This window comes from Paralichthys olivaceus, chromosome 15 (genome assembly GCF_024713975.1).
Source record: "Paralichthys olivaceus isolate ysfri-2021 chromosome 15, ASM2471397v2, whole genome shotgun sequence".
In the NCBI taxonomy this organism is placed as follows: domain Eukaryota; kingdom Metazoa; phylum Chordata; class Actinopteri; order Pleuronectiformes; family Paralichthyidae; genus Paralichthys; species Paralichthys olivaceus.
In genome coordinates, this window is record NC_091107.1 from 5,840,624 (window position 1) to 5,857,997 (window position 17,374).

A 17,374-nucleotide genomic window follows, 5' to 3' on the forward strand; every position below is an offset into this window, starting at 1 on the left:
TTGATATTTTAAAATCATTAGGGTAAGAAGAAATGGGTCAAAATCTTGAAAGCTGCTGCTCCACAAAGCAAATATTATTTATGTATTAGTATCTGGCTGTGATGTCATTTCTGTCTCTTAGCATCTGTAGCATCTTCTCTCTGAGCATGGGGTCAAACACTGACGCTGTGTTCAGTGTTTCTAACGCAGATAAAACAGGAACAGATCAGTCGTGACCTGGAGCTTTTATTATCAAAGATGAGTTGTGGGATGTGAAGGATGCGGTGCTTAGATTTTAAGCTGTTCAGTGTTTTCTTGAGTCAACGATAAAACAAGTTGTGACATTTATTCCCCTGGTGCAGCTCAGCTACTTCTGCTGCCAGCTCTGACTAGGGAAGCGAAGACATCAGGAAGCAGCAGAGACAGTTCAGGCCCCCTTATCAATTATGTACGGTACCCCAGCCTACTTCTGTGCTCACGCTCACACCTGCTCATGCACCCACACAGCAATTACTCTTTTCTCTGTGCTCTGCGGTATCCTGGCAACAGTTGCCTGAACGGCGAGTGTGCATGCACCACACCTTGCTCCGTCCTGCTGGTCTGTGAGGGTGAAGAAACAGGGGGAGTGGTGGAGTCGAGCGCAAGGACAAACGCACACTCGTGGGTTGGTGCAGTAAAAGGACAGAAAATGGAGCAGTGAGGTTGAATGAAACTGGGGAGCGAGACGTCTGCACAAGTGAGAGTAGGGAGTTAATGAAAGGATAATAAACCTGTCTCAGTCTGAAAGTCCTGTTTCTCAACAGAGGAACTGGAGTAGAAACATTGGCCTACATCCACTCGCCACCACTCGTGCCTCCTGCACACTTTTCCCCATGCAAGCCTGAGATGTAAAAGGAGAAGAAGCTCACTCTTTCATTTATATGTCCTCAAGATCACCAAAGTCTCCCTTTCTTCTCTGGTAAAACTGTTAATATAGATTCACCGCAAAGGAAATGAAGTGAGAAGTGGTGCGGAGAGGTGTAAGTCAGCATCGATTCATGAGGAAGTGCTGAGAGGTTTCAAGGTCAATGTATGGAACAGAGCCGTCTCTGTCAGATGCAGCAGTAACGATTCTCTCGAACACCTGAACAATTTCATGTCAGTGAGGCAGTTTCTCTTTTATTCACATGTGCTGAGAAATAGTTTGTTTCCAGTGTAGAACTGAGCTCAGACGGCTGCCGGGCCTGTGTTGATATATAGGTTTGTGTGTCATCCCAGTATAGCTTACATGGGGCCCACTATAGTTTACGTGACCAGCGTTCTAATCCCTGAAAAGCCTGAGGAAGACAATGAGGAGAGGTTTAGCTGTAGCATCACTGGGATCAAGCATGTTGCAGGATGTGGCGCTCTCTGGTGGCAGCACGTGTGGAGAGATCCATGTCCCTATAAGGGCAAAAAACAGCCGCTTCCCTGCTCTGTGTGTAAGTGATCAGCGGTCACATGGAAGTCATGGAAAACATAATGAACCTGAGGGTCTGAGCAGAGGAGAGACATTAATGTGAATTGTTTGTATTTATTATGACGTGAAGTCCAAGAAGACAGCAGTTGATAAGCTCAGTTCTGTTATCACTGAAACTCAATTGCATCTTACTGTCCTCAGTGTGCCTGTGCCGATCTTCCCTTTGCTGCCTGATGTCACCCATCGCTATCGTCAGTCTGTCTTCATGTCCCTGTGTGTCTGTTTTGTGTGTTTCTATAGGCCGGATGCTTTATGTCTGTGCTTCTACTGTGTATGTTTCAGTTAGTGTCTAACAGTGCAGTGCAATGTTGTTTTTAGTCTATATTTCTGTTAACATTAAAGGTACAGTATGTACAAATTAAAAGGATCAAGTGAATTTCAGTGTTTTCCTGAGGGGACTGTGTCTAGTGTGATATATAGGGGTATCCTGAAGGAACAGGAATATTATAAAACATTTTTGTTGCTGCTCTGTGTGCTTATAAATGATGAGTCATTTATGCAGAAATTTCAATTTCATGCTTTTTCTTTTTTAGGATAACTTTGTAACATCTGTCCAGGGGATACAGATGAAACGTCACTTCTTTGTGGACTTTACAGTCATGTGCACTGTCACTGTTTGATATATCAACTCAAACATAGAACTGTATGTAGCTGTGGTTAAAGTATATTAAAGCATATGATTATAAAGAAATAAATATCTGCAAAATGCACATTTTCAACTTTTTAAGTCGAGGATATGTTTCAGTCTCTGAGATGCTTGACATCCTTTGACATTAAGTTTAATTCTTCATTCTCCGTTCACTGTTTGTCTGACTTGAAATAACATCATTCATACTTTTACAATTTCTTCACACACAATACAGGCAACGTGTCCAAAGTTTTCAGTTTGAAGACAAGTAATGAAGGTTTCCTTTTGTTCCTGCATGTCTGTGAATCCCCACACGATTTCTCAAAGAGAGTTTCAGCTATAAGCACTTCCTCTGTTTAAAGTCTCCTGTGTTGCATTCCTTCCTCTTTGTCTCTGCTCTGTAGATCCACTAGTGATGCAGCACTTCTATCTGGGTCAGCCCGTCCCTGCCTCACGTCCCTCCCACCCTCTCCGTCTCTCCAAGCCACCCCTTCTCCTTCTTTTTCCTCTGTATATGCATACCTCCCAAAGGACGTTTTTTTGTGCAGCTCATGTGCTTACCATGTGCTGCAGCTCTGTCTTCCCTGCTCCCTCCCTCCCCCTCTGTCTGTGCCTCATTCATTTTCTCTCATGCATCCTGTCATGGTATCTCAGCCTGTTGCAAAGTGACCCCCACCCTCACACACACACAGGCATTTGTCTCTTACCATCTTGAGCTTCTGGTTTCCTCTGACAAATTCAATTGTAGCATGACAGTCTAGACAGTAATGGTGTTAGTAGGTTTTGTACGTGCACGCAGGGTGCACGGCGTGGCGAAGGCAGCCCCCATGTACCTCTGAGCTGCTGCTTTGATTGGCTGAGACTGTCAGATCCTATGATGTGTTGGAGGATGTATACGACTCGAAGGTGTCCAATCAAAGACTGTTACTATGCAGCCACGCATGTACTACATACGTGCATCTGTATACAGTGTGCAGACAAACATGCTACTGTAACACAGACCGTTAATCACATTCCAGATTTATTTATCCCACTGAGGGATAAATAACCATTACTGTTCTTACATCACATATTACACATCATCATGCAACCTATACACATACATCCATCATTAGTCACAGCATACATCCATCATTAGTCACAGCATACACAATAAGAGAGGTAGACCAGGACTTACATTCACTATCCTATATGCGTGAAACGAGTTGTTGCAGAGAAAAAGAAAATCCTTGTCATGCGTATGAGAAAACCAAGAGACAGGTAGTGAGATGAAATCTAGACAAATTAGCGTTTGCCTACTTCTGTTTTCAAATAATAGAACTCTTATGTTGAAGCCGGTTATCTACACATGTGTTTCTTTAGGCAAGATCATAGTTGTTGTTTTCCTCCATGATAAAAACATTACAACTTCTGTTTTTAAATTGCAGTTATTATATAAAAGTTCTTATGTTTGTAAAACCTTTCATCGTGTTTTTCTTTAAATTAAATGAAACACCTTTCTTGTCACTGCTCTACAGCTGGTATCATTTAAATTATAATAATGCAGTTGTATCTGATATGCAGAGTAGATCCTCATTAGTATTTCACTGTCAACACTTGTGTTCAGAATCAGAATCATTTTTATTTCAGGTATGTGAACACACACGAGGAATTTGACTCCGGTTCTTCTTAGCTCTCTTAGTACAAACAGTTAAAAAAAACAAAGAAACAGACAAGAACAAAAGCTATATAGATGTAAAAAAGCTTAATAGGTAAAAATAAATAAAAATATATATACATAAATATCTGGTGTATAGACAAGGAAATGTTTCTGTTTTGGTGCAATGCTGAATAGTGCATGGATGAAATAATAAATATAAATATACAGTGTGCACAGTGTGTTGGTATTCACATTTACAAACATCAACCAGCTCAGCATCAGTAACACTCGTATTCTCCAACACACACACACACACACACACACACACACACACACACACACACACACACACACACACACACACACACACACACGTCCCGCCCCTATCGGTTTGATTGACAGCCCTGATCTCGAGACAGCAGGGTGGCCAGTCACGCTCTCGTCATGCAAATGAGCCGCTCGCGCCGGGCGGGTGCCCATGTGGACCAGCACCATGCCTTGTTGTTCTGGGCTCTGATTGGTCCGCCGGCCCCCGACTGCTCTTCATGCGCTGCGGGCCACGTGCGCGAGCGAAAACACGGAGCCCGGAGCGCAGCGGGAGGATTTCCCCTCTCCCGGGGCCCGGCGGGGGGCGCGACCGTGTACCGGTGTACGGGGTCTGCACCGGGAGCTTGTGAATAGAGGAGGTTCCGGCTGCGATGGGGATTTAGGAGACACGTTCGAAAGCTCGAGAGGACTCGCGGCTGCGGGGAGGGACACATGCGCGGGAGCGGTGCGGTCGCCTGGTTTTGCGGGTGGCCGTAGTAACGGGGCGGGGCAGGAATCCGGGAGGGGCGGATCTTAACGAGAACACGACTCGCCTTGTTGTGTGTATTCCCGTGCTCGCATCGCCATCTTGTTGAAACCCTGTTTTTTTTTTTTTTTTTTACGAATGCGAGGATCTGCTCTCCGATCGGCCGGATCAGAAATCTCCCTTCTGCCTCCCGGAGCCACACAGGGGACGAGCTGCTCGGGCCTGCGGGTGTTAACCGTGCACACGGCGCTTCCCAGCGGGACCTCACCCTCCCCTCGCTCGGGTCTTTTTCCTCCCTCTCTCTGGCCCGGGCCACCGGGTCGCCTGCCGCGAGGGATTCCGCGCGATGAGCATCGACACACTCCTGGAGGCGGCCAGATATCTGGAATGGCAGGCCCAGCAACAACAGATCGCACGTGGTAAGTGGACCAGCGGAGCGGTGCGTCGTGCTTGACCGGACGTGACACCGTGCGGCGGCGTGCGCCCGAGCCCCGTTTCCCTTTACTACCAAACCCCCGGGCTCGCGTTTCCAACCGGAGAGGAAGGGAACGGAAGTGTGTGTGTGGTGTTTATTTGTGCTCCAGAGCAAAACGGACTCGAGTCACCGGGAAGTAACGACAATCCCCGAGTGGTGCGTTATTTCTCAGTGCACGCGCTGCTGTTGTAAAGGCGGAAACAGACGAAGTTGTTTTTCCGTACTTTGCGCGCTCTCGCCGTATGTGTGTGTGTGTGTGTGTGTGAGAGAGAGAGGAGTTCCAGACACAGCCCGTGCACTGTTCATGTGTGGAGTCTTTGTTGTGGAGCCGCGTGCGTTCGATCCCGGTGAACTAATCGAACACAGTAATGGCGGACACGGTGCGGTAGTTCAGCTCCGTCTGCACCGAGCCGCCCCGGGTTCTGTGGCCGTCGAGCGGCGGCAGGGCGGTGGCGAGCAGCGCGTCTCTTTACATAACACCGTGACACCGCTCAGCTCCCTTGTCACACTCACGCGCTCACCCGCTTGTATCCGTGCACGCGAGCGTATTTATATATTAAAGTATAGATTATTATTGTTCGGTGTTTTGTTCAGAAGCCGATGAGCTGTCAATAGACATAATAAAGGGTGGGGAGGAGTGGGGGTGGGGGGGTGCAGCTCTTGGTGTTTCTCCCCCTCTGATGACGTGTCAGACAAACGACCCCCCCCTCCTCCTCCTCCTCATACTTACCCTACCGCGTGCTAGGATGCGCCCACAACGACCACGTGCACGCCGCCCCCTCCCTCCTCCTAGATACACACCAACACACACGCCTCGTCCCCGCCCCTCCCATTCAGCCTACTGACAGCGGGGGGGTGGGGGGTAAGTAGGGCAAACCTCTTCTGCCCCCCCCCCCCCACCAAAGCCCAGCCTCTCTCTCAATGCAAGAGTTATGTAATTTACGTTTGCGTGCATCTGACAATCTGGGGCATGGTGTGTGTGTGTGTGTGTGTGTGTGTGTGTGTGTGTACAAGAGCTAGAAAAATATATTTGGTCAGTAAACATCAATGTCACTTAGTTTTTCACTACACGTTTTATCCCCTTTACCTGTTTATTTACGTGTGTGTCTGTGTGGCTGGTGCTACAAAAAATATCTGGTCAAAAAGCATCAACTCTTGTGTCAGATATTGTCTTTACTTCCGATTTGATCCCCCTATCTTGAGAGAGAGAGGGTGTTTTATTAGCAGACGGGAAGAAAATGTACAGTGTGTTCACTTTGCTGTGAGCTGTTCCTGAATGACCCCGGTGCATTCTTTGAACTCCAGCTCTCAGCAGGAGCCACCGTGTTACTGAGCCGTACTTTCAGGAAATCTTCATCATGACAGAACTGCAATGATTAATCAAAGATTTGATTTGTTGATTCATTGATTTAGAGACTAGGCAGCAATTAATTTGAGCACTAGAATAACTGTGTATAATAACAGTCTGCTGTGTGTCTACCATCAGGATTAGGAGGATTTAATGGTTTTCAATGATGTGACCGTGGCTCTTAGTTCCTCTGACAAATCCTATTGATTTATTTATGTGGTTTTATCTATTTTCTGCTTTGTTTTCTGGGTCGTTATTCATTGGAAAGGTTGTAATATTATTGCAGGAAGCACAAAATGCATAAAAGTAATATAATTATCATATGACAGTAAACTGATTATGTATATATTTTGTTTAGTTGAACAGACATTTGAAGACATCGGCTTGATGTTCGAGAAATTTTAACCTTCATTTTATACTATAATTACTATAAGACAAACCGATTTATTCAAAAAATGGCAGTATAATCAATAATGTAGTTAGTCTGTAATGAATACGGCTATTTACTGTAGTAATATATCACAAATGATACTTTCCTGCATCAAAATCACACTTGTGTCCAAAGCTAAATATGTACCACTGAGGTGAACGGATGTTGTGTCATCGTGTGTTTGCAGCGTCACATAGAGAAGAAATGTTACTTAACACGCAGCCGAGCACGCTGGCATGTGCTGTTTCTGTTTTCATGATAGCTGTGGTGGTGGCTGGGCTTTGTGTTGGCGTGGTGCAGGTTTGAGGAATCCCTGGGATCTTCTGTTTCTCACGTTGCTGTTACCATGGTAACTGAGAGTGTGCCTGGCACAGTGTGCAGTAACTACTCACTCATATCATAGAGTGTGTGTGTCTGTACTGTGGGTGCAGCGTGGGAACATTTCTGCATGTGTGTGTGTGTGTGTATGATGTTTTTCTCAAAAGCAAAGGAAACCAGAATATGTTTGGTTTGAAATGCTTCATTTATATTCTGGCACGATGCCGACTGTGGTCGACCCAGCTGAGGCGATCTTTGACAACAGTCCGCTGCTGTCGGTCAGACGGCGGTGACACAGCTCGTGGGTAGAAGCATGCTCGACGCCGGACTGGTCCAATCTGAGGGCAGACAGAGGGGGGGTTCTCTCCAGTCAAGAAAGAGACGCAGACTCTTTTTTTTTTTTGTTCTCCCTGCCCACTCTCTGATTCCACCGATGACATCATGCTTTGTGTGTTCACAGTGTGATCATATTCATGAAATGACACCCACTCCGATAAAGTGACCGTCAGCACAACAAAGAAACAGCGAAGATAACCTGAGCAGAGTTAACATCCTTTGCTGCATTGGGCTGTTTATAAATAAGATGAAATTAGTATACACACCATTTGAATAATGATGATGGAAATAGAAAATAGAATGCATTCCCAACTTTACTGGTGTCATCCAATCTATTTACGCTCATTTTGTGTGAATTAGTGAACTGTGCAATCTGTCCCTGTAATTTGAATCTATTCAATATGTGCAGTCCTACCCGCCCTCTAGTTATCCTCTTCACAGTGTATATGTTATTTTTGTTTTCAGATTTCATTGTGTTCTTATCGGCATGTAAACGATGTATCACCTTTTTTTTGAACTGATGGTTCTATTTTGTTATTTCTCACAGAGGAGGAGCAGCGCAAAGAGAAGGAGCTCATCAACAGGGAGGCGGAGTCAAGGCGTGTGGAACTTGTGACCTCATCGTCTCCGCCAGTCAGAGTGAACCACGTCACCTGGGGCGATGACACTCACCGTCAACAGCCGCATCACCCTCCCGCCCCGCCGCCCCCCTCCCTCCCACATCATCAAGTTCCAATCGCCGTCATCCCAATGGTTCCCGTTGTCACTGCCACGACGTCTGTCCCGCCACTACCACTCCCAACGACAATTGCTGTGGCAGCGACGTCACTCAACGGCTCCCCGCTGTCCAAGAACGCCTCCTCCCCTCCGCAGCAGCAGCCGGCCTCTCGTCACCTGTTGTGCGCCCCCCAGATAAAAGTAGAGACGAGTCAGCAGCTGATGGGCGCAAAGCCCAGCCAATCACAGCCTCAGGTTCAGATTCAGTATCCAACCTCCATCAGCATTAATGGTTCTAACTCTCATCATACACTGGTTCCCCATCAAGCCCCACCCACATCTCAGCCACGGCCGAATGGCGTGACGATGGAAGACCTGAGGGGGATGGAAGGGAAGAGGAGACCAGGAGGGTCAGTTAGTTTGAGTTGATACTAGAAATGAACTAATGGCTCTATGGTTGTGTTTCATCATTTGCTCCTGTGTTCTCAGAGCGGGGACCAGAGAGGTTCATAATAAACTGGAGAAGAACAGGTGAGTCATAATAATCGGAACTTTGTTGCACCGACCAAATAAGCGTCTTTTTTTTAGCTTTACCAACACACACACATGCAAGTTTTTTTTGTTTTGTCAAGTTTGTTACGAAAGGTCAAAGCATTTCCTCAATCACTAGTAAAATGCAAAACGTGAGTTATAAGTTATTGTTAAATTACAATAACTTGGTGAGAGGAACTACAAGTTTCTTCCTGCCATGCTAACTAGCTAGCCCCCACCCAGCCAGCCTGTCTGGTCAATTTCCAATAGTGAGTCACTGTAGTGCCCTGAGGAAGTAGCACTGCTCAGAGGAATATTATAATGCTAATGGCTGAAGGTCTTTGCAGGCCATCACAAAACCAAGTTTGCTGGCAGAGAAAACTTCACATGTGCACACCCTTATCCCTTCAGGCAAATGATCGACTAACTGCTACATTGTGAATATTCTCCAAGACGTGTAGCTAATGACAACCAAATCAAAAGTGTGGGTCTTTTCTCGTTTTTGATTCTTGGCCCTCCAGGCGAGCGCACCTCAAAGAGTGTTTTGAGACGCTGAAGAAGAACGTTCCAAATGTTGATGAGAAGAAAACGTCCAACCTCAGTGTTCTCCGCAGCGCTTTGCGTTACATACAGGTAAGGAGGGATTAAATACATTTCTCACAGCTCTTCCAGTAAACGTTTCCAGCCTTTTTTCGGGTACCACTCGCTTCTTGTTTTTTCCCTTTTCTCAAGCTCTGTTAAAGATACAATGCCGCTTTTTTAAGCCAGCATTTTTTATTAGTTAGTCTCTTGTGACCATGAGATGACATCTGCCTGAGAAAGTGGTAAATAGTCTGCACCATATAATGATAATATTTTTATCACACTTGAGCTGCTTTCAAACATGCACTGAACTCTTAACATCTTCTGACGTTCTCCAAACGTAGTGTAGAAGACACAGATGAAGATGTCAAGAGAGTTGTTTGGTGATTAAGGGCAGATGCTGATGTTGTCTGTAAACAAAAACAAGTGATCTCTGCAGCGGAATTTATTCTTCGCGTCCTCCACCCCTCACCTGAACGCTTCTGAGATTTCTGTGTTGTTGTGACGGTGTCTGACCGGAGAATCTCCTTCTGAGTTGTTCATATGTGAAAAGCAAACTCTGCAGAAAGTCCAGACCCAATTGCGCAGGAATTTTGTGGAGTCCTTGTCTGAAAACAGCTTTGTTGACTTGTTGAGAACATTAGGCCTTTCAGTCAGACGTGGTGTTGCTCAATCCTGTAATCTTGTTCTGTCTGGGAACCAAGAATTAAAAAATCTGACAAGATGAAGGAGTTACACGTTAGTATGGAAAGTCTTGGAGCATAATGTCGTTAATGCAAAATAATTAATATAGGGGAATTGATCTGAGGGTGATGTGGGGGAGGGGGCTGTACAGCTTGAAGGAGTGAGGTCTTCAGTCCACAGAAGTAGATGAGAGAAGATTTTTGTGCTCTGGCAGAAATGAATTAAGGCCTGGAGCTGGATGCAGTTGCTCTTTATTGTGTCATGATTGTGGCTTCAATGGTGAATGCAATGGGGAATCAGTGGAAGCAGCTAAATTAGTCTGTAAGATGGAAGAACTTCAAGATGTTGGGATCAGCCTTCAGGGAGCACAACAGAAGGATCTGAGGCGCTCTTTGACAGGAGATGATGTTTGATGCGAGGCAGATCATAGCTGCTGGTGAGGAAATCCATACTGCACCGGTTTCATGTTGTAAAAGAAATGTTATCATCCCACTTACTAACAGTACTCAATTATTAAATAAGTCGTTCCACAGAAGGTTAATTGAACACATTTAAAAACTGATTACTGATTTATCAAGCAAAGAAATATTGAATATTCACAGACACAGCCTCTCAAATGTGAGTCAGAGGTCTGTTAGGCAATCATCTTCAGACCCAAAGTGGAAACATTTAAAATAAAAGCTCTGCAATGAAAGATAGATAGATAGATAGAGAGAGTGATATACTATCTATATATACTCAACAAATGAAGACATCTGTTGTGAAGGAATTTGAGAAGAATTTGGATTTTGTAAGTGGATTCCTAAATGTATTGCGATTAAATAAAGTGCTATCGAGCCTCGTCTCTAAGCACTGGTGACTTAACTTCCTAAAAAATTATCTTTATATTTAGGCCAATACATGCATCAGTCGGTTTTGTAACTCGCCGCCCCTCACCCCTCTCTTTTTTCCCCCTTCCGCTCTTGCTACCTCCCGTCCTATAAGCTCCGTCCCTCTCCCAGAGCCATGTGAGATCTGAGCACATGGCTAGTGCGAGCTCAATGACGTCACCGTAGCCCCACCACTCAGACCTGCTCTGCATCTCTCGACTGCAGAGAGAGAGAGAGAGAGAGAGAAAGAGAGAGAGAGAGAGAGAGGCAGTGACAGACAGTGGGAGCAGAGCAGTACAGCACCATTGCCATGGTTATAACAGGGGGAATAGTTCAGATCAGATTTCCTTTGTCTTCCGACCCCTGTCTGTCTCGCCCTTTTTTTTCCTCCTCACTTCGTCCTCTGTCGCCCTGTTGTCTATACAGAACACTCGGTAACCATAGCAACAGGCAGCAGGTTGTCCAGGACACCGTAGTCAGTCCATTCCTCCGTGTTTGTCTGCACGGGAAAGTGCTTATTAGGTTGTGTTACTTAAATATTAAACCAGTCAAATCCAGGTTATTGGTCATTAGGTCGATGGTTATGGATGCTGATGTACCGCTGGGATCTTTCAGGGCTCTAGATGCTGTCGTCATTCTTATTGCAGATGCAGATCAGTTGTGTGCGTGTACGTGTGTGTGTGTGTGTGAGTGATTAATGCAGAGACACCTGTCAGGACAGATATCATCACTTTTGAGATATTTTCACATTTTTCATCAGGGAGCTGTGATGAAAGAGGAAGAATAAAGGAGGCATAGATGAGGTGGAGGAGGATGGGAAAAAGGGGGAAGGGTGTCCAAGGAGAGATGGATGGGGGTGTAGAAGGAGTGTGGGATGGAGAGGAGGAAGAGGGGGAAGGGTATGGATTGATCTGACGCACCCTACTGGCAAACATCCATTAACATCACCCTTTAAATATAATTACCCCCTTGCTTCCTTCACCCAATTGGATAGTTCCTGATGTATTTTTTTAACAAACTGTTTTTCAAGCAACCAGATCCTTGCAGATGAGATTGCCAAGGAAACAGTTAGGGGTGGAAGCTGTTTCCTTGGTGATATGCTGCAGGACTGACAGTTTCTGGGTTTGTATAGGAAGACCTTGAGATGATGTTCATGGATACACATGTCGACGGTTGTAGTTCCTCAGTGGTCATCTATTGGCTGTGAATGTGTGAGGCAGTAGTGTCGATCTGTCACACAATACATTCAGCCAAGTGTGCAACTGCATATGCACCACATATATTCAGTATAAATTATTATACAACACACAAGAAGCTGCAATTAATTGTATTAACGTAATGATTCTAAATATACCAAAACATCTTCACTAAAATGTTCCTGTTCTGCTGACTTAAGATTCTTTGCCTTCTCAATGTTTTTATCCATCTTGAGCTAATTAAACTAGCCTAACCTTTACCGCAGCCGCGATTGATCATGATTGGACCAAAATAATCAAATCAGATGTTCTTCTTATCGGCTTCACACTTGGTATGTGTATTGCAAAAGATCCAAGGAAGCGTTGTCTTGAATTTGGTGCGATTTGGACATGTGAAACGTTCAATGTTACTAAGATTTGAACTAACAGGTGAGCAGCGCTCTGTAGCAGAGGCGGCTGGGACTCATCAACAGAAGTGACATTGTTGATCATGACGACAGCACCTTTACGACAGTGGAAACACAACTGATTCTCCAGTTCTGGTTCTACGTACGGATCTGAGCTTCACCGAACGTTGTGCAGCAGCAGTGGCTTCATGGTTCCGTGGACTGAATCCTGCAGCTGGTCTCAACTTTACAAACAGACTTGTTTAGAATGAGTACTGGGCTAGTTCTTTAAAAATACTTTGAATCATAATAATTTGAATCTTCTCTAATATCATGGAGATCGTATGCCGTCATTTCTAAAATCTCCTCTTTCTCACTTGTCGTCTGTAAAAACCTCCACCTATTGTTTAAACGTGCATGTGAGCACACAGAGGAGGGGGGGGTGTTATGAAAGAGTTCAGCAGCTCTGAATTGTTCCCTGTTTCAAAGAGCGCTGAGGAAGCGCGTGTGAGGCCGTCACGTGCTTGTGGAGTAAACAGCTTTACTCAGAGAAGTGAGCGCCCTGTAGCAGGATCATGTGTCCCCATTTGCTCATTTCCTGTTCTCTCTTTTTTGTATTTCAAGCTTTCATTTTCTCTCTGGGCTGCAGGAATCACTTTTCTACCTTTTTATTTCTATTATTCAACAATTCAGATTTTTAGATTTCAGTCATTCCCTCCTTAATCCACCCATTTCCTCCCTGTTCCTCACCCCTCCCCCTCCCTCTCCCTCATACCTCCCAAGTAATCTGTGTTAATGTTCTTAGTCTTTCTTAATGTTTGGTGTTCAAGCGTCAGCTGACCCTCATAGAAACTGGGTCACAGAGATGGCGTGGTGCTCTCTCTCTTTTTCTTTATGATTCTGTCAACCTTTCTTTCTTTTTTGTGTCTCTTGCTGTGTTTTTCCTCCTCGCACGTCTCTTACAACTTGTGACATAAGCATGGCCGGGGCGATGATGAATTGGTGTGATTGTTGGCAGAAGATGGCAGGATGTCCACTCCCACTCTGACCCTGTTCTCTCTCTCGCTCTATTAAAATCAACATGCGGTATCCAGGAAATGGGCGGAGCTGTCGATGACGCAGACAAAAGCAGCAGAAACATGCTTGAATTTGTAGGCATGCCTTCCTGCTTGTGTGTGAAACTGGGATAGTGCAGAGATGATTTTGTTTCAGGATTGTGTAAGGGAGCGAGAAAGAAAATTGGCCTTAATTCCTTTTTCTTTTGCAATGGCAGTTCCTTGAATTGTACATATTTAAACCTAATCCTCACTTCATAGTGTGCATGAGGTTTATTCTTCAACAGTGGCCTGGATCTTTAATTACAAGAAACACAACCAGACCGTACTTACTTCCTCATTTTTTGACGTATGATTTCTCTCTCCGGTTTTATGATCTTCTCTTATTTGCCTTGTTACGTTGCTGCTGCTGTTAAAACAAACTCTACACTTCCTCCATCTGTTTCATGTTAATAGGTTTTCCAGAAGTGTTGGGCTTCCTCAACACAGGAAAAAAAACAACACAGCAGCATCAATCAGGATGAATAAAATGAGCGAGGACAGTATTTATATAAGACAGTCTCAGATCTACCTGTGTTGATCCGAGACTGTTTTGTAACAATGCAAAAGATGCTGTGGAAATCAACCTTATGTGAACCTTTTGCAATAGATATTCTTTTTCCACATATGTTGTCTTGCCTAAGCTGAACTTTTTCTCATCTAAAGCATGGTTTTGCAGTAGAGGTTAGAAGCGTGTTAACATTATTTTCTCCTCTGCTCTCTGTGTCTCCCCTGGAAGACTCTGAAACGCAAGGAGAAGGAGTACGAGCACGAGATGGAGCGTTTGGCCAGAGAGAAGATCGCCACGCAGCAGCGGCTGTCGGAGCTGAAGAAGGAGCTCAGCCAGTGCATGGACGTCACGGAGATCGACAAAGTCCTGCGACTGACCATTCAGCCGGAGGACGACCAGGCCTCCACGTCCACCGCATCAGGTACAGTGATGATGCAACAACACAGAACCAACCACAAGAAGTACAATGGTTGGTCAAGATTTTTAATAGCAGAGGAGGCACAGGAGAGTAAATGGTGCTTAGATTTAGTTTGAATTTCATTTTCAGCGTCTTGACTGTCTCTCGGTTGGGGTTTGGTATCATTTGGATTTTTTCCAGTGCTGTTAAATGGTTTTTGGTGTCCCTCCCTTTACAAGGAATTGTTTGCATTTGCCGCACATCCTGGTGTCGAAATCTTTTCACAAGAAATACAGACTCACTTTCCACCGTTTAGCTTCAGGCATTTTGTTGTCGAATCAAGTTTGAGGAATCTGACTATCAACACATGTGTGTTTCCACCAGAGGTAAGTGTAATGTTAACGAGTCACGTGCAGTGATGTTCATGTTGCCTGTAAGCAGCGCGACTATTTCAATACTGAGCCATGGCACCGAAATCTGCGTTGTGATTTGGTCCCCAAATCTACTCTCAGTGGAATTTGTATTTCATAAACATGTTCACACAGAAAAAAAGGGGAACTGTTTTCTTGCATCATGTCACAGGTTTCCTCTCTGCTTTACAGAAGGAGAGGACAACTTTGAGCAAGACATGGACGAGGATGTCCCCGCTCCTCCTGCTCCAGCACCTCCCATCCTACAAGCCCAGTCGCTCCTCACCCCTCGCCTGTCAATCCAGCACACCGCCCTGCCTTTGTCTGGAGTCTTGACCACGCCCTCCCCCTCAGGTCCCCCTCCTCCTCAAGCCATCGCCCCTGCTCCGGCCCCAGGTCCGCCCCCTCTGCCACCTGCTCATCCCATTCAGCCCCCGGTTGTGCAGGTCCAGCCCACCGTCATCGCTCATGCCGCCGTCTCCCATCCTTCAGTCATCCAAGCTGTCAATCACACACTGCCAGCCAATCACAAGCACCTCACACACATTGCCCCATCACCCGGCCCCACCGCCTCTACACCGCAGCCGTTAACAGCAGCTCCAGCTGGCACCACCACACACCAACAAATAACCGCCCAGCCCATCGGACATATCACCGTCCACCCGGTGGCTCACCTGGGAGCTCCACTGCCATCCCACCTCCCAACTCTATACCCCCAGGGTGTATCTGTCTCCCAGCCCACCATGGTGGGCCACATCACTCACACCTTCACCCATCACACTCTGCCGCATGTCCAGGCTAATCCTCTAGCTAACACTAACGGAGCCCAGGTAAACAGCGCCACAATGGTGAGCCAGGGGAGCACGTTAGGGAAACCCACAGCGGTGCTGGCCCCCCACACCCAGCTGGTTGGACAGACCACCGTCCTCAACCCTGTCATGGTTACGGTCCCCACTTTCCTGTAAGCACTCTCAAACTGTCCTGAAAGGTTTAAACAGATGGGCCGGACAGAAGGAGAGAAGATCCAGAACTTCTGGATAAGTTGTCACACTCCAATCAATAATCAATAACGAGAGTCTCTGACAGACGTGAACATTTACCAAAACATCATCAGCTGTTTTTTGGACAAACTTGTGACAGATATCTCCAGAGATATTTGGTCGCAGCTCTGTTAGTTTGTGAACAATAAGATTAAAGCAGAGACAGGGGGTCCGGCCATTTGTCTCCGCTGCAAAGACAGGAACTCTTGTTTTCCCTTCCTTCCTTCCTTCCTCTGCCTTCTTCTCTACTTCCTTCCCTCCTTTCCTTCCTTTACAACAAGAAGCACTAACACGATAAGCTCAGTTCACACTCAGGCATCAAAGATTTACCTTAAACTCTTCATTCACCTTTCGAGGGACAGCGCACGCCTGCGAGAGAGTAGTTTGTTGTTTTGGCTGTTGTCATGGTGATACAGTCTGTGCCCATTTTGTATTCATGTGATCTCAATGTCATGTGGGACATCTTTGCGGAATAATGTCACTGACAGGTTTGAGAGCAGCTCTGTGGTCTCGCTAATAAATTGGACACAGAAGTTGACCACATCACACACAAAGTTAAAGCGACACTAAGCAACCTTTTGACTTAAAATAACAGCGTCATTAAAATGAGTTTCATGGTTCGCTGACTTGGAAAAGAGAGAATGTTTCCTCTTTCATTCCCACCCCTCCCCCTGAACGACTGGGCTTGTTCTGCGTAACTTTGGTGAGTGAGTACGATCTCTTCTGAGGAGTGTGGAACTGACTGATACTCAGAGATTCAATTGTCAGAATCAGGTGCAGCAAGTTGAAGAGTAAAGCTGAACTGTAGATCAGTTAAAAAGACTAAGAAGTTGTTAAAAAAACAGAGTTTTTAATAAGTTTTATCTCCAATATTCAGCAGAAAACTTTTAGAATATGAAGAAATATCAACTAAGTTTGGTGGATTTGTTACAGCTGCAACTGTTCTGGTGCAGGAAGCTGAGGAACGTGGGTAATATCCACCGTTGAGTTGTGTTTCAGGTCAGTGAGTCGAGCTCTGGTTTAGAGTTTTCTCTACATGGTAACCTTCTAATCACCCAACAGAAAGAATCCCCATGTGTGGCTGCAGGTGGCGCTGTTGCAAGTAAAAGTTACATAGTGTAGCTTTACATTGTTTAAATTTACTTCTGCCTTCCATCTTAGAACAAAACTTGCTTCACGAGGTTGATCGTCTCCAGTTTCCTCTGAATAAAGGTTCTTCACAGCTTCACCTTGACAATAGTTACAGAAATAGAACAGCGGGTGGTGATGCTTTAATGAAATTTGAACCCTTCTGCAGTTAAAAAATACACAACCTGGTCTTTGTGTGTGATTTCAGTCCTGCTTTGAGCTTCTGGTGACGTGAGTGGATTTTGTATTTATCCACGACCTGTTTCTTTCTTTTTGGATGGTGAGTCTGAAAACAAATGGAGTTTCCCCCACTGATGAGCCGCAGGTTGAAAGAGGAAGAATTACGGCTACGATTTCTCAGCTCGAGACCAAGTCAATTTTGAGT

The 17,374-nt window shown here is 45.4% G+C and overlaps 1 protein-coding gene across 1 annotated transcript; it reads left to right on the forward strand.

The window, feature by feature from the left end:
* Nucleotides 1-4,593: 4,593 nt before the first annotated feature.
* mntb (MAX network transcriptional repressor b) lies at nucleotides 4,594-16,058 on the forward strand. Its single transcript, XM_069539529.1, is given in 7 exon segments — nucleotides 4,594-4,956; nucleotides 7,992-8,571; nucleotides 8,651-8,692; nucleotides 9,214-9,325; nucleotides 14,243-14,435; nucleotides 15,014-15,772; nucleotides 15,775-16,058. Coding segments are annotated over 7 exon segments (1,791 nt in total). The 5' UTR covers nucleotides 4,594-4,883; the 3' UTR covers nucleotides 15,807-16,058.
* The last annotated feature ends 1,316 nt before the right edge of the window (nucleotides 16,059-17,374 follow it).